The sequence below is a fragment of the Gigantopelta aegis genome, chromosome 3 (genome assembly GCF_016097555.1).
Source record: "Gigantopelta aegis isolate Gae_Host chromosome 3, Gae_host_genome, whole genome shotgun sequence".
Lineage (NCBI taxonomy): Eukaryota > Metazoa > Mollusca > Gastropoda > Neomphalida > Peltospiridae > Gigantopelta > Gigantopelta aegis.
The window spans coordinates 7,129,149-7,153,637 of NC_054701.1; the positions used below are offsets into that span (position 1 = coordinate 7,129,149).

General features: G+C 38.5%; 1 protein-coding gene across 1 annotated transcript in view; it reads left to right on the forward strand.

Moving 5' to 3' along the window:
- Positions 1-24,489, forward strand: part of LOC121367453 — a 208,287-nt gene that overhangs the window by 161,418 nt on the left and 22,380 nt on the right. Inside the window, exons 6-14 of the mRNA XM_041491632.1 lie at positions 1,881-1,960; positions 7,691-7,884; positions 9,512-9,561; positions 13,157-13,255; positions 15,798-15,947; positions 17,310-17,405; positions 19,220-19,321; positions 21,920-22,036; positions 23,611-23,785. Coding sequence (XP_041347566.1) covers positions 1,881-1,960; positions 7,691-7,884; positions 9,512-9,561; positions 13,157-13,255; positions 15,798-15,947; positions 17,310-17,405; positions 19,220-19,321; positions 21,920-22,036; positions 23,611-23,785 — 1,063 coding nt within the window. The remainder of the gene's footprint in view (positions 1-1,880; positions 1,961-7,690; positions 7,885-9,511; positions 9,562-13,156; positions 13,256-15,797; positions 15,948-17,309; positions 17,406-19,219; positions 19,322-21,919; positions 22,037-23,610; positions 23,786-24,489) is intronic.

A 24,489-nucleotide genomic window follows, 5' to 3' on the forward strand; every position in this document is an offset into this window, starting at 1 on the left:
ATCCCAATGGGTCCACCGACGCGGATCGATCCTAGACGGACCGCGCATCGAGCGAGCGCTTTACCACTGGGCTACGTCCCGCCCTAAAAGAAAAATAATACATCGACATTTTTTTAAGGTTGGCTCTTTTCATGGGTAGAGTCGGGTTCCCGTAAACGCACAGTTTTTAAGGTTGGCTCTTTTCATGGGTAGAGTCGGGTTCCCGTAAACGCACAGTTTTTAAGGTTGGCTCTTTTCATGGGTAGAGTCGGGTTCCCGTAAACGCACCGTTTTTAAGGTTGGCTCTTTTCATGGGTAGAGTCGGGTTCCCGTAAACGCACCGTTTTTAAGGTTGGCTCTTTTCATGTGTAGAGTCGGGTTCCCGTAAACGCACAGTTTTTAAGGTTGGCTCTTTTCATGGGTAGAGTCGGGTTCCCGTAAACACACAGTTTTTAAGTTTGGCTCTTTTCATGCGTTAGAGTCGGGTTCCGTAAACGCAAAGTTTTTAAGGTTGGCTCTTTTCATGGGTTAGAGTCGGGTTCCCGTAAACTCACAGTTTTTAAGGTTGGCTCTTTTCATGGGTTATAGTCGGGTTCCCGTAAACACACAGTTTTTAAGGTTGGCTCTTTTCATGGGTTAGAGTCGGGTTCCCGTAAACGCACAGTTTTTAAGGTTGGCTCTTTTCATGGGTAGAGTCGGGTTCCCATAAACGCACAGTTTTTAAGGTTGGCTCTTTTCATGGGTAGAGTCGGGTTCCCGTAAACGCACAGTTTTTAAGGTTGGCTCTTTTCATGGGTAGAGTCGGGTTCTCGTAAACGCACCGTTTTTAAGGTTGGCTCTTTTCATGGGTAGAGTCGGGTTCCCGTAAACGCACCGTTTTTAAGGTTGGCTCTTTTCATGGGTTAGAGTCGGGTTCCCGTAAACGCACCATTTTTAAGGTTGGCTCTTTTCATGGTAGAGTCGGGTTCCCGTAAACGCACCGTTTTTAAGGTTGGCTCTTTTCATGTGTAGAGTCGGGTTCCCGTAAACGCACCGTTTTTAAGGTTGGCTCTTTTCATGAGTAAAGTCGGGTTCCCGTAAACGCACCGTTTTTAAGGTTGGCTCTTTTCATGGGTTAGAGTCGGGTTCCCGTAAACGCACCGCTTTTAAGGTTGGCTCTTTTCGTAGGTTAGAGTCGGGTTCCCGTAAACGCTCCGTTTTTAAGGTTGGCTCTTTTCATGGGTAGAGTCGGGTTCCCGTAAACGCACCGTTTTTAGGTTGGCTCTTTTCATGGGTAGAGTCGGGTTCCCGTAAACGCAGTTTTTAAGGCTTTAGAAGGATGCATAAGGGGATAGTCGGGTAAGATGTGATAGTTTTTATCTACATCAAGTTAAATTGAAAAAGAGATGAAACTATCTTCCAATTGGCTAAATTTTCAGATAAGAAGGTATATTTAAGCTTACCACTGATTATTTTAAAATGCCTTAATCACATTTTCTGACCCTCAAAACATAGATATAGACACTTCATTTGTCACTTTTGCTTGCCTGGTTACAGTTATTGCAGAAAATGGTTCAAGAAGTGTCCAAAATTGGCAATTTGGCAGCCATTTTGTTTATGCAAATTAGACGGTTAAAAAATCTAAATTTTGTTTGGAAACCGGGTTTATAGGATTCAGCATACCTAAATTATACTAAAAAGTCTGGTTCCCAACTTTTACCCAAAAATTATCCTAACATTCACATTTTTCAGAAATCCCACTAGACTATAGGCTATGGACGTCTTTACGGAGTAACAAATACCACGACTTTTGACACACCGAGTATGGATTACCGGTTGAAATTCAACCTCATTGTACGTAATTTACAAGCTTAAATGAATAACTGAATTCCGATTGGTGAGGTCTTTTGTTTGTTTTCTAGAACTGTGGTGACGTGTCTCCGACGACGCTGTCGCCTGACGTGTCCCCCAGCAATTCCTGTGATGAAGGCGAAGGAGCCAGGTAAATATCACTTTCACATTAAGGGCAGTCACACGACGAATGGGCTAGGTAAATATCACTTCACACTGTCGGCAGTCAAATGGTGAAGGAGCCAGGTAAACATCACTTTCACATTGATGGCAGTCACATGGTGAAGTAGCCAGGTAAATATCACTTTCACATTGACGGCAGTCACATGGTGAAGTAGCCAGGTAAATATCACTTTCACATTAAGGGCAGTCACACGACGAAGGGGCTAGGTAAATATCACTTCACATTGTTGGCAGTCAAATGGTGAAGGAGCCAGGTAAACATCACTTTCACATGGAACACAGTCACATGGCGAAGGAGCCAGGTAAATATCACTTTCACATTAAGGGCAGTCACACGACGAAGGGGCTAGGTAAATATCACTTCACATTGTTGGTAGTCACATGGCGAAGGAGCCAGGTAAATATCACTTTCACATGGAACACAGTCACATGGCGAAGGAGCCAGGTATATATCACTTTCACATTAAGGGGAGTCACACGGCGAAGGAGCCAGGTAAATATCACTTTCACATGGAACGCAGTCGCATGGCGAAGGAGCCAGGTATATATCACTTTCACATTAAGGGCAGTCACATGGCGAAGGAGCCAGGTAAACATCACTTTCACACTGGGCGAAGGAGCCAAGTATACATATATCACATTCACATTGAACGCATCACACGGCGAAGGAGCCAGGTAAATATCACTCACATTGAACGCAGTCACACGGCGAAGGAGCTAGGTAAATATCACTTTCACATGGAACGCAGTCACATGGCGAAGGAGCTAGGTAAATATCTCTTTCATATTGAACGCAGTCACACGGCGAAGGAGCTAGGTAAATATCACTCACATTGAACGCAGTCACACGGCGGAGGAGCTTGGTAAATATCCCTTTCACATGGAACGCAGTCACGTGGCGAGGAAGCCAGGTAAATATCTCTTTCACATTGATAACCATATGTCTGACGCCATATAACCGTAAAAAAAATGTGTTGAGTGCGTCGTTAAATAAAACATTTCCTTTCCTTTCAAATTGAACGCAAGTCACACGGCGAAGGAGCCAGGTAAATATCACTTTCGCATTGAACGCAGTCACACGGCGAAGGAGCTATGTAAATATCACTTTTATATTAAGGGCAGTTACACGGCGAAGGAGCTAGGTAAATATCACTTGCACATGGCGAAGTAGCCAGGTAAATATCACTTTCACATTGACGGCAGTTAAATGGCGAAAGAGCCAGGTAAATATCACTTTCACACTGAACGCAGTCACACGGCGAAGGAGCTAGGTAAATATCACTCACATGTAACGCAGTCACACGGCGAAGGAGCCAGGTAACTATCACTCACATTGAACGCAGTCACACGGCGAAGGAGCTAGGTAAATATCACTTTCACATTAAGGGCAATCACACGACGGAGGGGCCAGGTAAATATCACTTCACATTGTCGGCAGTCGAATAGTGAAGGAGCCAGGTAAACATCACTTTCACATGGAACGCAGTCACATGGCGAAGGAGCCAGGTAAACATCACTTTCACATGGAACGCAGTCACATGGCAAAGGAGCCAGGTATATATCACTTTCACATTAAGGGCAGTTACGTGGCGAAGGAGCCAGGTAAACATCACTTTCACACTGAACGCAGTCGCACGGCGAAGGAGCCGGGTATACATATATCACTTTCACATTGAACGCAGTAACACGGCGAAGGAGCTAGGTAAATATCACAGTGTTCTAGCTAGCAATAAATAGAGGGGCGCTGCGCCCTGCCCGCGTTTTGCGCCGTCCTGTCGTATTTGTTACCGAACCGCCCCTGATTATCGCCGCCCTGCCCTAATTCATTGTCAAATAAAAATACAAAGTCTGAATTCCTAACTAAAAAACGTTTGACAATACATTGTTTGGCCAGTTGTGAAATCCGATAGCGGTAACGCGGTATTTTTTTTTCGTCGTCTATTGTTAGTCGATACAACTGCAGACGAGCGGACAGGCAGTCTTACAAAGCTTGAATGCGAAGTAATCCTCACACCGTCACGCACATAACCACACACCACCTAGCAAACACACAGCTGAAAGTAGGCCATCATGATAAACTTCGACAGAACATCAAATGCGAAATTTTTAAAGTAAGTTTTGCCGTTGCAAATACCCAGACCAAGATACATTATAAGTTGTAGAAGCATCACGAGGGGTATATGGCTTTTTATGTACCCTCTGTGTGTTCTTTTACCCCGAGCCGAAGGCGAGAGGGTAAAAGAACACACAGAGGGTACATAAAAAGCCATATACCCCGAGAGATGCTTCTACAACGAATTTATCTTGCCGATATGTTAAACCATATAGCCAAATAATCAAAATAACGCCAGACAATAATTGTTAACAATTTATTAACGGAGCCGTACCACGCGGACGCGAACGAAACCACTTGCCAATGACGAAAAATAGTTCCATCGATAAACGAGTTTTTAACTTCAAATGTTTGTAATACGAAATTGTCTGAAACAGATATTAATAAAAAAAAGTTTTAAAAAAAAACACTTTTTTTTTATCAGAAATGTATGTAGTAAACAAATAAAACTATTAAAAAAAAAAAAAAAAAAAAAAAAACTGTTGCTAATCGCGCATTAATACAATAACACCACGACCGTAATTAGGTGGCCGAGTTCAACATTGCAGCTTTTAAAAGTATTGAAATAGTGTATTTTATAGTAAAAATAAAATTAATTATGTATACTTGATTGATTATCAATGTTATTTATAATCTAATTATTGCTTTAGCATTAACTGGGGTGGCTGGAAACTGTTGGAAATTACAGACGGGGTATAAGAGAATTTGGCTCCGCCCACAGGGGGATAAGGGATTTGTCCAACGGCAAACAACCAATGAGATTAAAGAATTTTACATGAAGGCGAGATAAATAGTTTTAACTGGTGTCAGTAGTCCGTATCAATGACACATTGATTGCATCTTTATAATATGGCACAGAGTAAACTAGCAACACTGGTTATTTGGTCTGTGTAGGCATAACTGTGTTTTGTTGAAAGCATGCCTGCTATTTAATGAACTCTATCTAGACCTTGGCATGCAATAATAACCGTTTTTAAATGCAGTGAACAACTTGTTACAAATATATCTTTATGTCAATGTTTTAAATTTGTTTGTTCTTTTATTTCTTTATTTCTTTTTATTTATTTCTAATCATTCTCTTTTCTTTCTTTTTTTCATTTCTTGATTTCTTTTAATTATTTCATTTATTTATTTTAAATTACATTAGGGCATGATATTAAATGGTATAAATACTATATATAATAGAAAAAAGAACAGGATTTTTTAGGTGATCCATCCTTTTGTAAAACATTTTAATAGTTAAAGTTTGATTTTATTTAACGACACCACTAGAGCATTTTAATTTATCCTATTGGATGTCAAACATTTGGTAATTCTTAAATTTAGTCTTAGAGAAAAACCCGCAATTTTGTTCCTTTAGTAGCAAGGGATCGTTTATATACACCATCCCACAGACAGGATAGCACATACCACGGCACATACCAGTCGTGTTGCACTGGCTGGAACGAGATTTTTTTTTAATAGTGTCTATATTTAGTATATTAGTACAATAATATTGCATACGGCGATGAATGTACTGTTTCATCAAACATCCAAATTTAAGAACAATAAATTTGGGTTTAGAAATTGATTGCCCCCTCCCTCCAAAAACGTTTTGTAAATTAAAACCAGCATAGATATTTCTACATATACATGTATATTTATGAATGTAAAATATTCGATCATATCCCGTTAAAAATTCCCTACAATTAAATTAGCGCCATGCCCCATCAAAATGCTACCTAGAACACTGATAATCACTCACATTAAACGCAGTCACACGGCGAAGGAGCTTGGTAAATATCACTTTCACATTAAGGGCAGTCACACGGCGAAGAAGCTAGGTAAACATCACTTTCATATTAAGGGCAGTCACACGGCGAAGGAGCTAGGTAAATATCATTTTCGCACTGAACGCAGTCACACGGCGAAGGAGCTAGGTAAATATCACTTTCACATTAAGGGCAGTCACACGGCGAAGAAGCTAGGTAAACATCACTTTCATATTAAGGGCAGTCACACGGCGAAGGAGCTAGGTAAATATCATTTTCGCACTGAACGCAGTCACACGGCGAAGGAGCTAGGTAAATATCACTTTCACATTAAGGGCAGTCACACGGCGAAGAAGCTAGGTAAACATCACTTTCATATTAAGGGCAGTCACACGGCGAAGGAGCTAGGTAAATATCATTTTCGCACTGAACGCAGTCACACGGCGAAGGAGCTTGGTAAATATCACTTTCACATTAAGGGCAGTCACACGGCGAAGAAGCTAGGTAAACATCACTTTCATATTAAGGGCAGTCACACGGCGAAGGAGCTAGGTAAATATCATTTTCGCACTGAACGCAGTCACACGGCGAAGGAGCTAGGTAAATATCACTTTCACATTAAGGGCAGTCACACGGCGAAGAAGCTAGGTAAACATCACTTTCACATTGAACGCAGTCACACGGCGACGGAGCTAGGTAAATATCATTTTCGCACTGAACGCAGTCACACGGCGAAGGAGGTAGGTAAATATCACTTTCACATTAAGGGCAGTCACACGGCGAAGGAGCTAGGTAAATATTTTCACACTGAACGCAGTCACACGGCAGTTAGCATACTAACTGGACAAACGAAACATTGCCTCAAAAAACACAAACACATGGAGTTCTTTCAAAACGTGTTCAATGAAAGAAAGCGAGTTACGTACGTCTTGTACCTAACGGACACGGATGTCGTATTATATTTCTTCGATATTCTCACATACGAAATTGACAACAAATTTAAACTAAAACGTTTTCATAAAGCTTATAACGTGTTTACAGTTAACTTATATGTTATAGATCAATCTCTTTCAATTTAATGTGTACATCACAGAGTATTTGACCGGCCTCGGTGGTGTCATGGTTAAGCCGTCGGACATAAGGTTGGTAGGTACAGGGTTCGCAGCCTGGTACCGGCTCCAACCCAGGGCGAGTTTTAACGACACACTGGGTAGGTATAAGACCATTACATCCTCTTCTCTTTCACTAACCACTAACAACCAACCCACTGTGCTGGACACATAGCCCAGGACAGCGTGCTTGAACCTTAATTGGATATAAGCACGAAAATCAGTTGAAATGAAATGATTTGAGTAATTGAATTTGGTCGTGCTTCTGTTATTGGGATTATATGCCGTACCATATCACAATCAACGTATTAGGTTCTCATCAACGGGTATGTTAGAAATTAATTCCTCGTGGTTAGTTTAATTCTCGAAACATTTGTAATATTTCATTTGATGTTATTACGAATGAGTGCATTTTTTTGCGACAACACCACATAAGCAACAGCAGTTTTATATTGTTAGGTATTTCAGTAGCAAGTAATGATATCCACAAAATGCCTTGATCTTTATGTAAAATATTGAAGAAGAAACAATATTACATTGAAATCACATTATTTCTGTTTATTATTATTTATTTAGTACTGATAAATATTATTAATTACTAGTGTTATTATTAAATAAACATCATTACGGCGATGTTCTAATGTCTATGCATTTGTATCAAGAAAACCCACAAAACATTAGAATTTCATGTTATAAACTCTTGAACAAAAACCACATTATTACAGCAACATCGCCGAGCGACTACGGCGACGTCGGAGTTCGGTGGACCTGGCGATGAACATCTACCCCGGCGACCTGCTGGTTCAGGAGCACCACAAGAAGCTCATCAAGAGGAACACCATCGCAGACTTCTACGCCCCGGCACTCGGGGGCATGCCGCCCTGCAATGGGGCGGGGCCACACTCCTCACCTGGGGACGGTCAGTGGAATAGTTTTGTTGTTGCTGTTTTTCTATTGAGTTTTCACCTTTAGAAGAGATCTGGATTATGTACCTGAAGTCTCAATCATTTTAGTTTTATATCTGTAACTTCAATTCCAATACTGAGATTCAAAGTAAATATATATATATATATATATATATATATATATATATATATATATATATATATATATATATATATATTAAAACATTGCAAGAATACACACATAAAAATTCGTACTGCCACAGTTACGTCTTGCCTATGCTCTGTTCTGCATATTAGTAAGGTTGTTGACAAAGCCTATAGTGAAACACTGATTATGACGTCAAAACATATCTAGGGGAAGAAATGGGTGAGTTTTGAAATATAATTTTTCTCCCCCCACTCCTCTCTGCCCATAATATTTGTATTACCCATATGTGGCAGAGAGAAGTGGGAAAAGAAAACCAAAATGCCTAGATATGTTTTCACGTCCTAATCAATGCTTCACTATATAGGCTTTAACGTCACAACTTTCAAGTAACAGCAAAGAACCGTAACTACCACGTCCACAACTAACTTATGTTATCAGTGACACGTACGTCGCAGCTATGACGCAACGCTGGCTCTTGATTTCAATGTGCAAACCTGTTTTCAATAACCGTATCGTTTGAAAATCTGCCATAAAATGTTAAAGATTGATAATGGGTAATAAATAAAATACCCAACTCGCTACTCGCGTTTATTCTGTACTCGGGAACTGATGAAGGACATCAATTCTCAGGTACAAGATAAACGGTATTACCTCGAAGCTCATGGTGCGGGGCGTAGCCCAGTGGTAAAGCGCTCGCTTGATGCGCGGTGGGTTTGGGATCGATCCCCGTCGGTGGGTCCATTGGGTTATTTCTCGTTCCAGCCAGTGCACCACGACTGGTATATCGAAGGCCGTGGTATGTGGCTATCCTGTTTGTGGGATAATGCATATAAAAGATCCCTCGACACTAATGGCAAAAATGTAGCGGGTTTCCTCTCTAAGACTATATGTCAAAATTGCCAAATGATTGACATCCAATAGCCTATGATTATAAATCAATGTGCTCTAGTGGTCTTGTTAAACAAAACAAACTTTTTTCTTTCTTTTTTCGTAGCTCGTTGTGTATTTTCTAAATAATACATATTTGCTGTTATGTACTGAATAGATCACATACAGAAAATTAACTAATGAATCAAAATGTATTTTCTTTCAAATATCAGTAGATATATTGGTATATGTTTAACAAACGTCTGTGTCTCAAATTTAATTCACCGACCCATTCCCTTCCATATTAGATGTTTTCTAGAACAGCATTTCGGGGTTGGGGTTGTTTTTGTATGGTTTTTTTGTGTTTTTTCGTTTTGATATTCAATGCCCATTAAGAGTTTAACGGTCTAAATTCAGAACTTCCCAAGGCCGGTTAGCGAACGCGATATCGTCATATTCTGAAACATCCGTTTTAATTCAGAATATTACCTGCGGCCATGTATATAAGATTGCATATGCTTCCGGTCGTATTCTAAACAGCTTATGGTTGTTTTTTAAGCCGCTTTAGCGAAATCAACACTAAGATGTACTGTGTATTTTAAGACATATGTTGTTTTTATTTTCAGACTCCAAAGATTCTAGAAAAGGTCGACAGCCATTCTCCTTATTAAAGCTGGTAAGTTAATGTGTCGTTTGAAGATGGCGGAATTAACTTACATTCTTACTTAACCTTTGAAATTATAGACACAGCAATCACCAAAGGGTCTCACTAATATTGATCTTACATAGCCAAGCTTATGTATTCATTAAAGAAGCATTCTGAGTGGACTGCTGAAGCAATACATGTTCACTACAAGACTCGAGTCTTGCCACAGGAATCGAGTATCCCTACAAGGTGCAATATTATGATTAACTATAATGAACAATGTAGGACAATCATTTCAGCAGTAAATAATCAACGATATAAGTTACACAATTATTATATGACCATGCGCTAGTTTCTCGTTTTAAACTGGCCGTCCTTCCGTCACAATACTGAACATATCAACCGGTTTGTAAATTCAATACAATGGCATGATTTGCCAATCATTGTCAGCGCTGGAATTTTATTTTATTCCTTATACTTATCTGTGCTGACTACTGGACATCTCATTATCATTTAGTGTAAGTATCAGGTACTCGGGGTCCGGGTCGAGTTTGACCATTGAGTACTCGAGTCCAATATTTTACAGTGCCTAACCATGTTTTTATGTAGCCTGAGTTTAAGCGCCAAAATATTTGTGAACAATGGGTAAGTAGTCATGGATATCAAACGTGATCAATAACAGTACATGATAAAGCTATACACAAACCTTCAGCTCAGTATGTTGAGGAAAATGTTGAGGAATTGCGAAAAGAAAGTCCGAACACTATGTGGGACATACAGACAGACAGAAGGATGGAGACAAAACCTATAGTCCCATCCGGTTGGACCGGTAGGTGACTATCAAGGGAAAAAAACCGCTGTTTTATTTTCTACGTTGGAATAAGAACATAAATAGCCCTTGTGACGTCATGTTTTTCGTGCAAACGTGACAAATTTTGAAATATTACCACTTCTTCCTTCGAGGGCTCTAAGATGGGAAACACCTCACCCCCCCCCCCCCCCCACCCCACCCCCAGCACACTAAATGAGTTAGTACTCGGTTCTAGGCGCACACATCAGCATGTTTGTCTGCCAGCAATATTGGTGCGATCCCTCGGGGCATCATTTCGTATCTATTATTGCATACTAACACAGTTTGTATCGCCAACTCGTGGATCTCTTGGCACTATATGTTATGTACATTATATGGCCGCAGATTATCGTTGTATTCCGTTACCATGGTTTTTGATGCCAGTTTCACGCAGGTATCGGTGTGTAATTATGCACTTTGGTGAGACGAATGTTACTTTCAGTTACATTAATGAGTCTGTCGATATTCGGTTATACAAAAAATTAGACAGATATTCTCTCTTGGTATCCTTATATGAATGTTGTGCTAATTAGTAATGAGGTGTCGACGGGAATCATTAGTATTGACGGCTACATAACGGAAATAAACTCCATTCTTCGTTAAATAGGTCATTACACATATAATGTTTGATGAGAAACTCACACCACCTGCATCAGGAAGCCCCTAGGGTTTTTATCATTCAGGGGCCTAATTCACAAAGGTCTCTTAGGCTCTGTTAGACAGCAAAGCATCCTCTTTGTAAGTCTTTTAGCACTGCACTGCGAGATCCCAGAGGCCTAATTCACAAAACTCTCTTAGGCTCTGTTAGACAACAAAGCATCCTCTTTGTAAGTCTTTTAGCATTGCAATGCGAGAGCGCAAAGTTGCGAGAGTTTAGTGAATTAGGCCCCTGGATATTAAAGTTACTGAACCCCTTTAGAGAATTGAATTCGATGGGGAAAGGGGCGGGACGTAGCCTAGTAGTAAAGCGTTCGCTTGATGCGCGGTCGGTCTAGGATCGATCCCCGTCGGTGGACCCATTGGGCTATTTCTCTTTCCAGCCAGTGTTCCACAGCTGGTGTAACAAAGGCCGTGGTATGTACTATCCTGTCTGTGGGATGGTGCATATAAAAGAGCCCTTGCTGCTAATCAAAAATAGTAGCCCATGAAGTGGCGACAGCGGGTTTCCTCTGTCAATATCTGTGTGGTCCTTAACCATATGTCTGACGCCATATAACCGTAAATAAAATGTGTTGAGTACGTCGTCAAATAAAACATTTCCTTTCTTCCTTTGATAGGAAAAAAATTAATTTTCACAATTTTGTTAAGAAAAAGTCATAAAAACCATTTGAAAAACATAGTTACGTCCAAAATTGGGACAGATGCTAATTTGATTATTTGTTTAAGGTTACGTGCACAGTTGTTACCCCAAAATGGATCCCCTTCCTTATATGGTTGATATAAACCAGTGGCATATATATGAAGTTGTAATTGGTTGAAAAATAAAACACCATTTTTCTTTAATTGGTATGTCATAGATTTGGCGAGTTTTGTATAAAACACTCTTCAATTGCTCTCGAGTTGCATAAACAGGGTAATGTGTTTGAAGGCCATTTGGTCATAGGCGCGAAATTAAATTGAGTGGCTCGAGTGTGCTGTCATTGGCAAGGTATGTCCGAATAATGGAGCCTTTTCAATTACTATAACAAATTCAATACGTTTTCGTATTTAGAATACTAGTTTCAGTCTGTGTATTCACTCAGTTTCTGGTGGTTCTGGTTTCTGTGGTACCTACCACGTCTTATAAGGACGAAAATATAGGGAGGTAAAACTAACTTGGGTTGCTACAAACATTAGAACAACCAAAAACACATTGAAGTTTCATTCGCCGTTATTTGGAACATGACAGTGTATACTACAAAACTTCAAAAAACGAAACACGTTGAATTTACATACGCAAATATTCTTAACACAAAAATGTGTTGAATGTGTAGTTGGAGTTGCTAAAAGTTTACCGTAACTTGTTGAAAACGTTGACATGGCAGCAGACTCAGAACAAATTGTTTAAGTTGTATCATCATCGTTACTAGCTCTCGTAAAATGAACAATGAAACGCTTAAAATGAAATCTTTAAACGAGACACTCAGCATCTATTTTGAAAAGTAGAAATCATAGTATTTGCTAATTGCTGTATATTAATGTTACACTGTTACATTAGTTCGAGTGTTTGACAGCACGCAATCTTAACCACGGTTAATTGAGCTTCCATGTTCTGTGGATGTTACGGTTTCCGAGTGGCTGAGGTCGCTGGCTGTCAAATGTCATTCGAATCGGTGAAGTGGGTTCCAATCCTGATAATTTACTATTTGTGTTTACAAACCAATGTTGTTGTCATCTGTGCTGATTAGTGTTGTATTGTTGTTGTTGTCATCTGTGCTGATTAGTGTTGTATTGTTTTTCTTGGCATTTGTGCTGATTAGTGTTGTATTGTTTTAGTGGTTATCTGTGCTGATTAGTGTTGTATTTTTTTATATTGTTTTGTTATCTGTGCTGATTAGTGTTGTATTGTATTTGTTGTTATCTGTGCTGATTAGTCTTGTATTGTTTTGTTGTTATCAGTGCTGATTAGTGTTGTATTGCTTTTGTTATTATTAGTGCTGATTATTGTTGTATTGTTTTTGTTGTTATCGGTGCTGATTAGTGTTGTATCGATTTTGTTGTCATCTGTGCTGATTAGTGTTGTATTATTTTTGTTGATATCAGTGCTGATTATTGCTGTATTGTTTTTATCCACAGATGAAGACACGCAGCAAGGAGTCATTAACTCAGCTGGGAGAATGTCTGAGTAAAATCAAACGGTCAGAGTTCAAGGACAACCATTTAGCAGCGTACAAGGTGAGTCAGAGAAATGTAATACATGTACCACAAAAATGATGAATTCGTACCTAGTAATTACATTGCTAACCAATTGTTACTGCATCAGTAAAATGTCTTTTTATATGTTCAGATGATTGGTCATGGGTTTGGTGTTCAGAATAATAGGCTCATTTAGTTTGAATCATTAATACGGGCCTCGGTTGTGTAGTAGTTAAGCCATCAGGATGGTAGGTACTGGGTTCGTATCCCATACCGACAACCACCCAGAGTTAGTTTTAATGAATAAATGGGTAGGTGTAAGGCACTACGCCAACTTCTCTCTCACTATCAAGTGACCATTGGCTGGACAAATAGCCCAGATAATAGGTTCGAACAGCGTGTTGGACAGCATGTTTAAAATGAAGTGAAATGTGCCGTCACCTGTTTTTAGTGCAAAGCATGCATCCTTCAGAAAGTAATATTCAAAACTGCTGATGCAAAAAGAGACATGGATAAAATAAAGGGAGAAACAAATACAGCGTGACATGCACCTTCCTTAGAAAGTCATTACTGTATCTGTAATCGGAGTTTGCGTTCTTCGCTTAATGCTCTGAGCTACAAATGCATCTGAAGAACTGCATCACTTGATTCAACTACATTAATGCCCTTCCAGTGCAGGCTGCAGCTATTGGAAGATTCACTTCAAATTACAATAGAAATCGTTCACTGTTGTTTTCAATCTGGTTTTGTAATGAAGTGGGAATACTTAGTTACCGAAAAGTCGTTTAAGATTTCTCAATCACGAAATTTAGGATTGTTTTATTTTTTACACCTATGCCATGTTCCGCGGTCATTCGGATGTTTTCGAGTTCAGTGAACTCGCTAGTAGTTAATTAACGTGGACAAGTTTCTAGTCCAATTTCCGGTGAACTGTTGATGAACTATGGGTAACGAAACCTTGAAAACGCCATAAGCCTAGTATTTGTAATTACCATTCTTCATGTTTCTTTAGTCATTTTTCGTATATAAAATTAAAATGTTCTAAGACCATTTATTTATTTATTTATTTATTTACTTATACATATATTTTTATTTATTTATTTACTTATACATATATTTATATTTATTTATTTACTATATTTATTTAGTTTATTATTATTGTGTACATGTATCCATATCGACGGCAAATAGTGACACCAACAAAGAAATAGAGGTTAGGATTGGTCCATGGGTGGGCATGTCATTATTTCTCTTTAGGTCGTGGCATCAAAATTAGTCTACATGTCTGCTTCAATTTCTATTTTAGGAGACTTTACAACGACGACAGTAAAGTTATTTTCATTACAAATTACACCCACTAGTTGTATCGAGTATAGATTACTAATTTACCGAATAAAGCCATGGCATATTTTGTCCAACCTTCTTTATGTCCTGGAGAAGCAATCCACTCTGCTGGACTGTGTCCCCAGGACAGCATGTCTGAATCCTAACTGGATAGAGGCTCGTCAAGTACTTATAAGTAAGAAGTAGAGGTGAAGAAGAAAAAACAATTACGGTCCTACATGGCACTCAATCGATTTAAGACAAATCGATTTCCTCGAATTGCGCAAACCACGATATGTGTGAATAAATACTAAAAACGAACAAAATATTGCAAAAACTCTGCAGCAAACGATACTTAATCAAAGCAGATTGTTTGCGCTTCAAGAGGCAAAATGGACGAAAATATAAATGCTATATTGATATGGAGACACAGCGAAAGAGGAAAGAATATCGATACATCGTTAAGAAGCCAAGAAAAAAAATGGTTCGGTGAAAATGAAGTTAATTGTATAAAAAGAAACTTAACCCGCAGAAAGGAAAAACGCCGATTTAATATCAAATGAAAACACGCAAAATATGTAGGAAACTAACAACAATGCAAAGGAGAAGGTGATACCGAAATAGGCACTAAAATAACCCCGCTGTGTGTTACGAAAGTCGTACATATCTTGGAGGAAATGGTCTTACAATAATGTGAACTTGAAAAAAACGTTTGATGCTTGTGTATCATATGTCCAAACTCAAAACCAAAACTCGATATTTTCGACATTTTATTACAGAATACAATGACTTGCACATTCTCTTTATGGATATAATTTGATTAAAAGGGGCAACAAAATAAAGACCGATATAGTCTAAAAAGGTAGAGAAAATCAGCAATATCTGGACTTTCGACGATGCTACCCTTGACCAACTAAGCTTCATAAACATGGTTAAATCACGTTAGTAAATATTTCACCACAAGCCACTATGACTTAAGTATCTTTGCTATATAACATTTTATTGGTTGATATACGATGTCCTATTGATAGCTTATATGACTATTGGTTTCTCGTTTTCTGCAAAACTGCAGTGATGTGATATGATGTAAGACTAGTGATGTTGATATATGTTTGTTGGTTGATATATGATCCTCTATTGGTTGATACAGGACTGTATTGGTTGATATGTGACTGTATTAGTTGATATATGACTGTATTGGTTGATATGTGACTGTATTGGTTGATATATGACTGTATTGGTTTCTCGTTTTCTACAGAACTTGCACTGGTCTGATCTGATCGTCAGTTCAGACAAGCAGGACAAGCTTCCCATCTCGGAGACTGAGCGGAAACGCCGCGAGACGGTGTGGGAACTCTTTAAATGTGAATGTGTCTTCCTAATCGACCACCTCATGGTCATCAAACACGTGAGTCTCCAGGCGTCGTTTAGAAAACAGTATTACTTGCAGCGTCTCTGTATACAACTGTTTGTTAATACTGAGATGAACTTATTCCATCGTAATGGACCATCATATCATAACCAAACCTGTACGCCTTTTGGTGTCGTTTAGAAAACTATTACTTGTAGCGTCTCTGTATACAACTGTTTATTAATACTGAGATGAACTTATTCCATCGTAATCGACCATCATATCATAACCAAACCTGTACGCCTTTTGTTGTCGTTTAGAAAACAGTATTACTTGCAGCGTCTCTGTATACAACTGTTTATTAATACTGAGATGAACTTATTCCATCGTAATCGACCATCATATCATAACCAAACCTGTACGCCTTTTGTTGTCGTTTAGAAAACAGTATTACTTGTAGCGTCTCTGTATACAACTGTTTATTAATACTGAGATGAACTTATTCCATCGTAATCGACCATCATATCATAACCAAACCTGCACGGCTTTTAGTGTCGTTTAGCACATAATATTATTTCCAATATCTCTGTGTACGACTGTGTTTTCAGTTGATAATGAGACGAACTTGTTCCACCTCGACCTTTTTGTGTCGTTTAGATAATAGTATTGTTTTTTTATGTCGTTGACTGAGAATTAATTAGGTCTATCAGCAATGTCAAATATATTACTGATAGAGTTAGTTAATTCTCGGTCGATAAAATATTCTCAGTATACAACTGAATTTTATACATTTTCCCTTTTTCAACTGACATTAAGATTAGCCATACTAATTTACCACTTTATACTCTACTACTTTGTCACTTTATTGTCACCAAGCATGTCAGTCTTCTGAGCTGTTGGGAAGGTATTGCCTGTAGTGCCTCTATACAGAATTGATTATTATACTTTAATATTTTCGTTTTGAAAACACTAACGTATTCCTTTCTATATGTTGGTTTTGAAAACAACTAACTACGATCAGATTCATGTTAAACTAAGCGAAGCCTTGGACTCTGTTAAAAGTTAAAAGTACTCTTATCGTAGTTAAACTTACGTTGCAAAGTCGGGTTATAGTCCTGACCATACAGTACGACTTGATAACATATATAGAACATTTTTAGTAGCAATTATCAATACTGTGTCGCTCATACGTGAACAATATTCAGTCGCTATAAAATGACGGAGTCGTATCTCAGTCATGTATGAGACATCAGAAGCTCGTCGAGTGTTACACAGACTGTGCAGTTCTCCATAGCCATAACTGACATGTAGTAAGCGAACAACTCGCTTAAAATAATCTCATTTAAAGCATTAAACAATATAGAGGTATGTACCTTGGAAAACTAATGCACTGGACATAATTGATTGCGTTTTTTTCAGTGTTTCATGGAACCTCTTAAGAAGCTTCAGGTTGAGGATTTCCTCATGTTTGCTGAACCACAAGATCTCTTTTGTAATCTGGATGAACTCTGTTATGTAAGTGTCCTAGGGTGTCATTTACCTTAATAATCATTCTGATATAGCATTTAATAATACACATGTCCACATCTTGGAAAAGTTAATATTTACGTTTGCTCAGATTTGTATTGGAGATTTTGTTCATGGTATTTATGCAGTATTGTTGTAGTTTGTTTGATTTTGTGGGGTTGAAGGGGCTGGGTTGCAAATCGTTGTATTAGTTGTGGGGATGTTTAAACTAAGAACGATGTTTTTAATACTGAAACATAACAATAACGTACTGTGTGTTCATTTGTTTTCATGGATACACGCTTGACCAGTAAAACCCCGTTCTCACTTGAACGATTTTCTACGCGAATTCCGTGCGACCACCAAATCGTACAGGGCGTGCGGGAGTCGCACGGCAGTATGTTGATGATTCGCACACGGTTGTAGGGGTGTCGTGTGTATTTCGGACATGTCGCATGCCGGTGCGACATTTTTCAAATGTTTAAAATTATCGTACGGCTGTTTCTAGGTTCGTACAGTTCGCATTGGTCGCATAGAGGTTGCACAGCAGTCGCACGGCAGTATGATAGGTCGCACGGCAGTATGATAGGTCGCACGGGAGTCGTACGTGAGTCTTAAGGGAGCCGATTCCCAGCGGACCCCCTGCGACTCCCGTGCGACATTCATCAGACTTCCGTGCAACTGTCGTGCAACCTGTGCAAATCTCATGCGAGCGTATGCGAGCCCGGTGCAGAAAGGCAGTCGCATGGCAGTTGCACAAGTGAGACTGCGTGGGGGGGGGGGGGGGGGGGACCTAGGTAATTCGTACGGGAATCGCACGGCTGTACAATCTTTTATTCGCACCGCAGTTGTACGAAAAATCGTTCAAGTGAGAACTGGGCTTTAACCATAAAATATACCTGTTATATGTAAAGTGATAGGTCATCTGGTAATTTAAGTTTGGGCCGCTATATTCATTGGTTAACACAAAGATTAAAATATTTTGAAATTATGGATCCTTTGTCATAGATGCTAAATTGCTCATGTAGATGTAATTTGGTTCACCATCTTTGTATTTCGTGTTCATAACAATTTATTATTATCTTTGTTTTTTGTTTGAGTTACATATTTTATGTATCTTCGGTGTTTAGTGTATCGTATATTTATGATTCCTATCTGTTCCTTCCTTCCATTAACATACAGTAATGGTTTGTCCTTTGCATCGTACACAATATTTAATCATTAACACCATGTAGCCCTGAACAAAAACGTTAAGTTGTTAAGTCAGTATTCCTTTCTGTTATATGTTTTCCATATTCATTTTCTATTCAACGTGATGTGTTGTTCACGGTGTTTTCAGGATTGTTTCTCTTGTTTCACGGTATTCTTCTTTTCTATCATCTAACACTATGTAACTTCTATCCAGTTAACAGAAAATAACTTATAACAATTTAAATAGCTTCGTTTAATATATCTTTCTGACAGTCATTTGATACGTTTCTGCGAATCATTCTATATCTGGAGATATAACAGTATTTGCGTTGTACTAACACAGACGTATACTGATTGCACTACAGAAGTCGCTACGACTTATCGAATTTTTGTTTTAGGTTTTGCAAAAAGTTATAGTGACTTCTTTGATACTTTACACTAGCTACGATTGTTGAACAGATTTTCGTTTATTGTAGTGTATATGTAATAGTGACTTATCTGGTGTTTTGATATTTAGGTTAACTATATTTTTCTAAAGAGTTATAGTGAATTCTTTGAAACTTCAAGTTAATTGCAGTTTTTGAAGAGACTTTGTTTTATTGCACGGTAGCTATTTGTTTGATATTTTTCAGGTTAGCTATACGTTTTGCAAAGACTTTCTGGCAGCACTGCTCAAGGATATGAGCTGTACGGAGTTTTTACGGACAGAGATTTTAATCAAAGCTTTTCAAAGGGTAAATAAACGTCAGTGTATTTTACACTACATAAACAAGTATTATAATTTGCTATTAGATATTTTTAAATACTTTTGTTGTTCAAGGTGAGGTCCGACTTAAACATGAAAGAGATGAGGTGTGTTTGGCATCTTACAAATCGTAAAACATATTGCTCAACTTCAATGAAACATTTTTGTTTTCAAATATTTACAAAATCTATATTCAAAATAATATTTGATTAAAGAATAGAGACCGTCTCTGCTATACAGACCCGGGGAATCGTTAAATTATTAATGGTGTGAGACATGTGTTTATTTAACGTGAATAAGGAAGGAAGGGAATGTTTTATTTAACGACGCAATCGACACATTTTATTTACGGTTATATGGCGTCGGACATATGGTTAAGGACCACACATATATTGAGAGAGGAAACCCGCTGCCGCTACTTCATGGGCTACTCTTTTCGATTAACAGCAAGGGATGTTTTATATGCACCATGCCGTAGACAAGATTGAACATACCACGGCCTTTGATGTACCAGTCGTGCGGCACTGGCTGGAGCAAGAAATAGCCCATTGGGATCACCGACGGGGATCCAAACTGACTGCGCATCAAGCGAGCGTTTTACCACTGGGCTACGTCTCGCCCCTTAAACCTGAATAAAGAACTGTTGCTCATGTAGTTAAAATCAAACCTATAAAGATATTTTGAGTTTATCCAAAAACATGTTTGTGCAGTTCATTTGAAAACGCATGCACGCGTATGACGTGTATACATAATATATCTGTGACGCAACATTCCACAGTCAGTTGAAGAACCAGGACCCCATTATTGGGTTATACCACCAAATCAAATCCTATGGACGACAATAGTAACCTATGTGGCTAACACCCCTATCTGCAGCGTATCAATCGACATATACACGGCGGATATAAAAACCACCACCCTTAAAGTGAAGCAAAACAAATTTGGATCAAGATGCTTATTTTAGAGACAACGGGTAGGGTCTATGACTAGCCTAGTTCCTCACAAAATTGGAGTACTTTTTTTTACAGGTACCCCATACATTATTCAAGCACAAGGCTACTTGACACAGTGGTACTAGATGAATTTTTTTATTTTTTTTACAACAAACACGTTTTTGACATCCAATAGCCAATGATTAATACATCAATGTGTTCTAGTGGTGTCGTTAAACAAACCAGAACAACAAACACACTCACATTTATCACCAGTCACAGGACTTGTGGCATTAACTGCTCTGTCAAAAGTCCGATGCACCTCGAACTTTGACCCAGCCGGAAGTTTGGTTTAGTACTACCTTTACGAAGTGATCTTTGCACTAAAATCAACTTAAGTGTATAAGGTAGCTATATATGCACTTAAGGTGGTATTAGCGCTAAAATCGCTTGGTAAATCGGGGTCCACACACTAAAATATCAGTTCTGTTTGTTTTTCACCCAATAGTCGATGTATTTTCATACTGGGGTGTCGTTAAACATCTATTCTGTTCTCGGCTCTGTTTGTTTTTCACCCAATAGCCGATGTATTTTCATACTGGGGTGTCGTTAAACATCTATTCTGTTCTCAGCTCTGTTTGTTTTTCACCCAATAGCCGATGTATTTTCATACTGGGGTGTCGTTAAACATCTGTTTTCAGCTCTGTTTGTTTTTCACCCAATAGCCGATGTATTTTCATACTGGGGGGTAGTTAAACATCTATTCTGTTCTCGGCTCTGTTTGTTTTTCACCCAATAGCCGATGTATTTTCATACTGGGGTGTCGTTAAACATCTATTCTGTTCTCAACTCTGTTTGATTTTACTCTCGTCACCTCTCTTTCAATTAGTGGCTGGGTTTAGCTCAGTGGTAGAGCGCTCGCATCACGTCAGATGGGTCGCTGGCTTGATCGTCAACTGCAAAATCACAGACTGTGGTGTGTACATTCCTTTCTATGGAAGTGTCTATATACAGTATTCTTTGCTACTTTATCATGAGGAGTAGCCTGTGTAGCTGCTGTGGATTCATTTCTTTGTCGACCGAATGTCAAAGTAATTATGTTAGACACCAAATAGCCGCAGTATAAAATGTGCTAAGACCTCGTTAAACAAGCACTTCTTTCAATTCCCTTGCGAATAGTTCTTGAAAGGTATCTTGTCGTATTAAATCAGTGTATGGTCTTTCTCTCTAGTCAGGTTTTTTGTTGTTAGAATTCTTCAAAATCCCTGTGTATTAAACTGTTACTTGAAGGCACTGTTTTTATATTAGAACAGCCTAAAAAACTGGACGAATGATCTTAGCATGAATATACAGGCTTTTGCCCACAATTTCTGTATATTCGTTTAGACGAGTGAACGACGTTAACATAATTTGTCTTGTCAAGATACATTTTTGTAAAATCAAAAACATTAACATAAAAAAACAAGAAGAAAATAACCAAACGAAAATAAAATAAAATATATGAACGATGTAAATTATATCAACCATGAAGTACAGCTACATAATTCAGTATATAGCGTATTATATCTTTTTGTTCCAACTTTGTCTTTAGTTTCAAAATATGCACGGTGATACGCATGTTATAATTAAAATTTCTTCAACAAATGTTCTTTCAGTTTTCTACACATTCAAAAAATGGAGCCGTGTATCATACCTATTGTCTCAACTATTCGAATGCTCTCGTCTACCTGGAAAAATTGAGACAAAATCCAGAATTTGCTGAATACGAAAAGGTAAGTAACGATATTTCTTACACACCCGTTGGTGAGAACACAATGCGTTATGTTTGTATACACATAGCACATGTATGCGTGTTAACAATTTCAAGATATACGACTGGCTGCTTTTAGGTGATGACCAAGGCCATACATCTAATGAAAAACAACACGATGGAAATCGATTAGACTGTGACGTATAGTTAACCTGACATTCATGTGTCTGTGACGCGGAAGTCAGCTACACATGTAACGGCTGTAAATAACGTTTAGTCGAAAAAGATGTTAAAATTTGCTTAAAACCTGGTTTTTGAGGATATGTAAGAAATAGAATAATACATTCGTGCTTGTGAGATACCATTTATCTGACAACTCGTTGTTTAAAAACGTATCAAACTCGCTTTCACTCGTCAGATACATTTTAAAACAAGTCGTTGTGACATAAATGGTATCTAACGGCCACTCATGTATTATTCTCTATATATACACGTCTATTGGTTGTCCTTAATATATTTGTTGTTAGTTTGGCGTAATCACGTCATGGAAAAAACTAACTAGAAATAGATTATCTCTTAAAGGTACTCTCTTGATTTTGTTACCATTGTAAGATGTTTCTAACTAATAAACTATTTTAACAAGTAAAATTTACAGATTCTTCAGTATCAGTGGTTGTATGTGTTTCTGATCGTCTTACTATTTGTAAGTAACCCAATTTGGATTTCCACTCACAATAGATTCGTAAGTACGAAAACATATAATTAGGAAATAAAAGTAATTCTGACCCAGTACAAACACTAGAACGATTAGAAACACATTTATTATTCAGCTATTGATCTGTTTTGCAGACAAAATATATTTAAATAAGTAATTATAGTCCTTAAAAAGTTTTTATTAGTCGGCAAATCTCTTAACAATGGCAATAAACTCAAGGTAGTCGTTTTAAGAATAAAACATATTTATTTTTAAAACGTAATGAAGGCAATGAATACGATGGTACCACTTAAAATGACAGCGTCATAACGTGTGGCCCGCCATATCTGTTTGAAAGACATAGATAATGCACTGAAAGAATTGCGTCAATATTTCTACCTCGGTTGTTTCAAGGAGTAGATTTCACGTTATGCGGATATATAACAAAGCTAGTTTGTTACTTTTCAACTTATATGTGGCCTTTTTTAACACAACTGAAGAGGGTTTTCTCAAAATAAGTTAACTTCATGAGATGTCATCTTGAAAAAAGTAACGGTGCGTATGGTTGGTACATCGGAGACCGCGATTGTACTGTTTTTAAGAAAGCGCAAATAAAAGGGCGTTTCAATGACTTGCTTTGTTTTGGAAGTGTTTGTGGTCTCTCTCTCTCTCTAACTCTCTCTCTCTCTCTCTCTCTCTCTCTCTCTCTCTCTCTCTCTCTCTCTCTCTCTCTCTCTCTCTCTGCCCTCCAAGTACAGTCCTGGTATTCTGGGATACCACTGAACCAATTACGTCTTGTTCCCTCATGCTTTTATTATCCACTGCCAGTTAATTTGTATTAAAACTAGCCGTAGTTTACATTGTGCTGAGGTGTCGTTAAACAGACATTCGTCTCCTTCCAGTGGTGTCAGCAGGACCCGCGGTGTAACCGGCTCCAGATCACAGACCTACTGGTGGCGCCCATGCAGCACTGCACCAAGTTACCTCTGTTGCTTAGCAACATTCGTAAATACACGGTGGGTGAGGTGGAGAAGCAACAACTCACAGACTCCATACAGAAGGTGGAAAACTCGCTCAGTACGTATTTTACTCACTCGTAGTTACCCACAGCTATAGCCAACAGGGTAGATGGGGTCTAGGGATAAATAAAAACTTCAGGTTTAAATTTTAGAGACTTGATAACAGATGATGAAAAACTTACAAACTACGTATTGTTCTTCATGCAAGTGGCTATAATCATAGGGGGTGGGGCTAGGCGAGAGAGTGTAAAAACATTTGAAGGCTCGATACAGAAAGTAAAGAACTCGCTCAATAAATGTATATTCAGGGTGGGAGCTACAGGGAAGAAGACGTTTTAACACAAACATATAATTCCCTCAGTACTTATTGACATCCAAAAGGTTCCTGTTCATGTTTTGTATAAGGTATATTTTTAACAGCAACGAAGAGCAAATGTAATAATTTTCAAGACAGTATTTGTTGGTCATTCGAAACCATTATGAGACGGGGGACGTAGCTCAGTGGTACAGCGCTCGCTTGCTGCGCTGTCGGTCTGGGATCGATCCCCGTCGGTAGGCCTATTTGGCTTTTTCTCGTTCCAATCAGTGCACCACGACTGGTATATCAAAGGCCGTGGTATGTGCTATCCTGTCTGTGGGATGGTGTATATAAAAGAGCCCTTATTGCTAATCGAAAAGAGACAGCGGGTTTCCTCTCAATATTTGTGTGGTCCTTCACCATAAGTCCGACGCCATATAACCGTAAATAAAATGTGTTGAGTG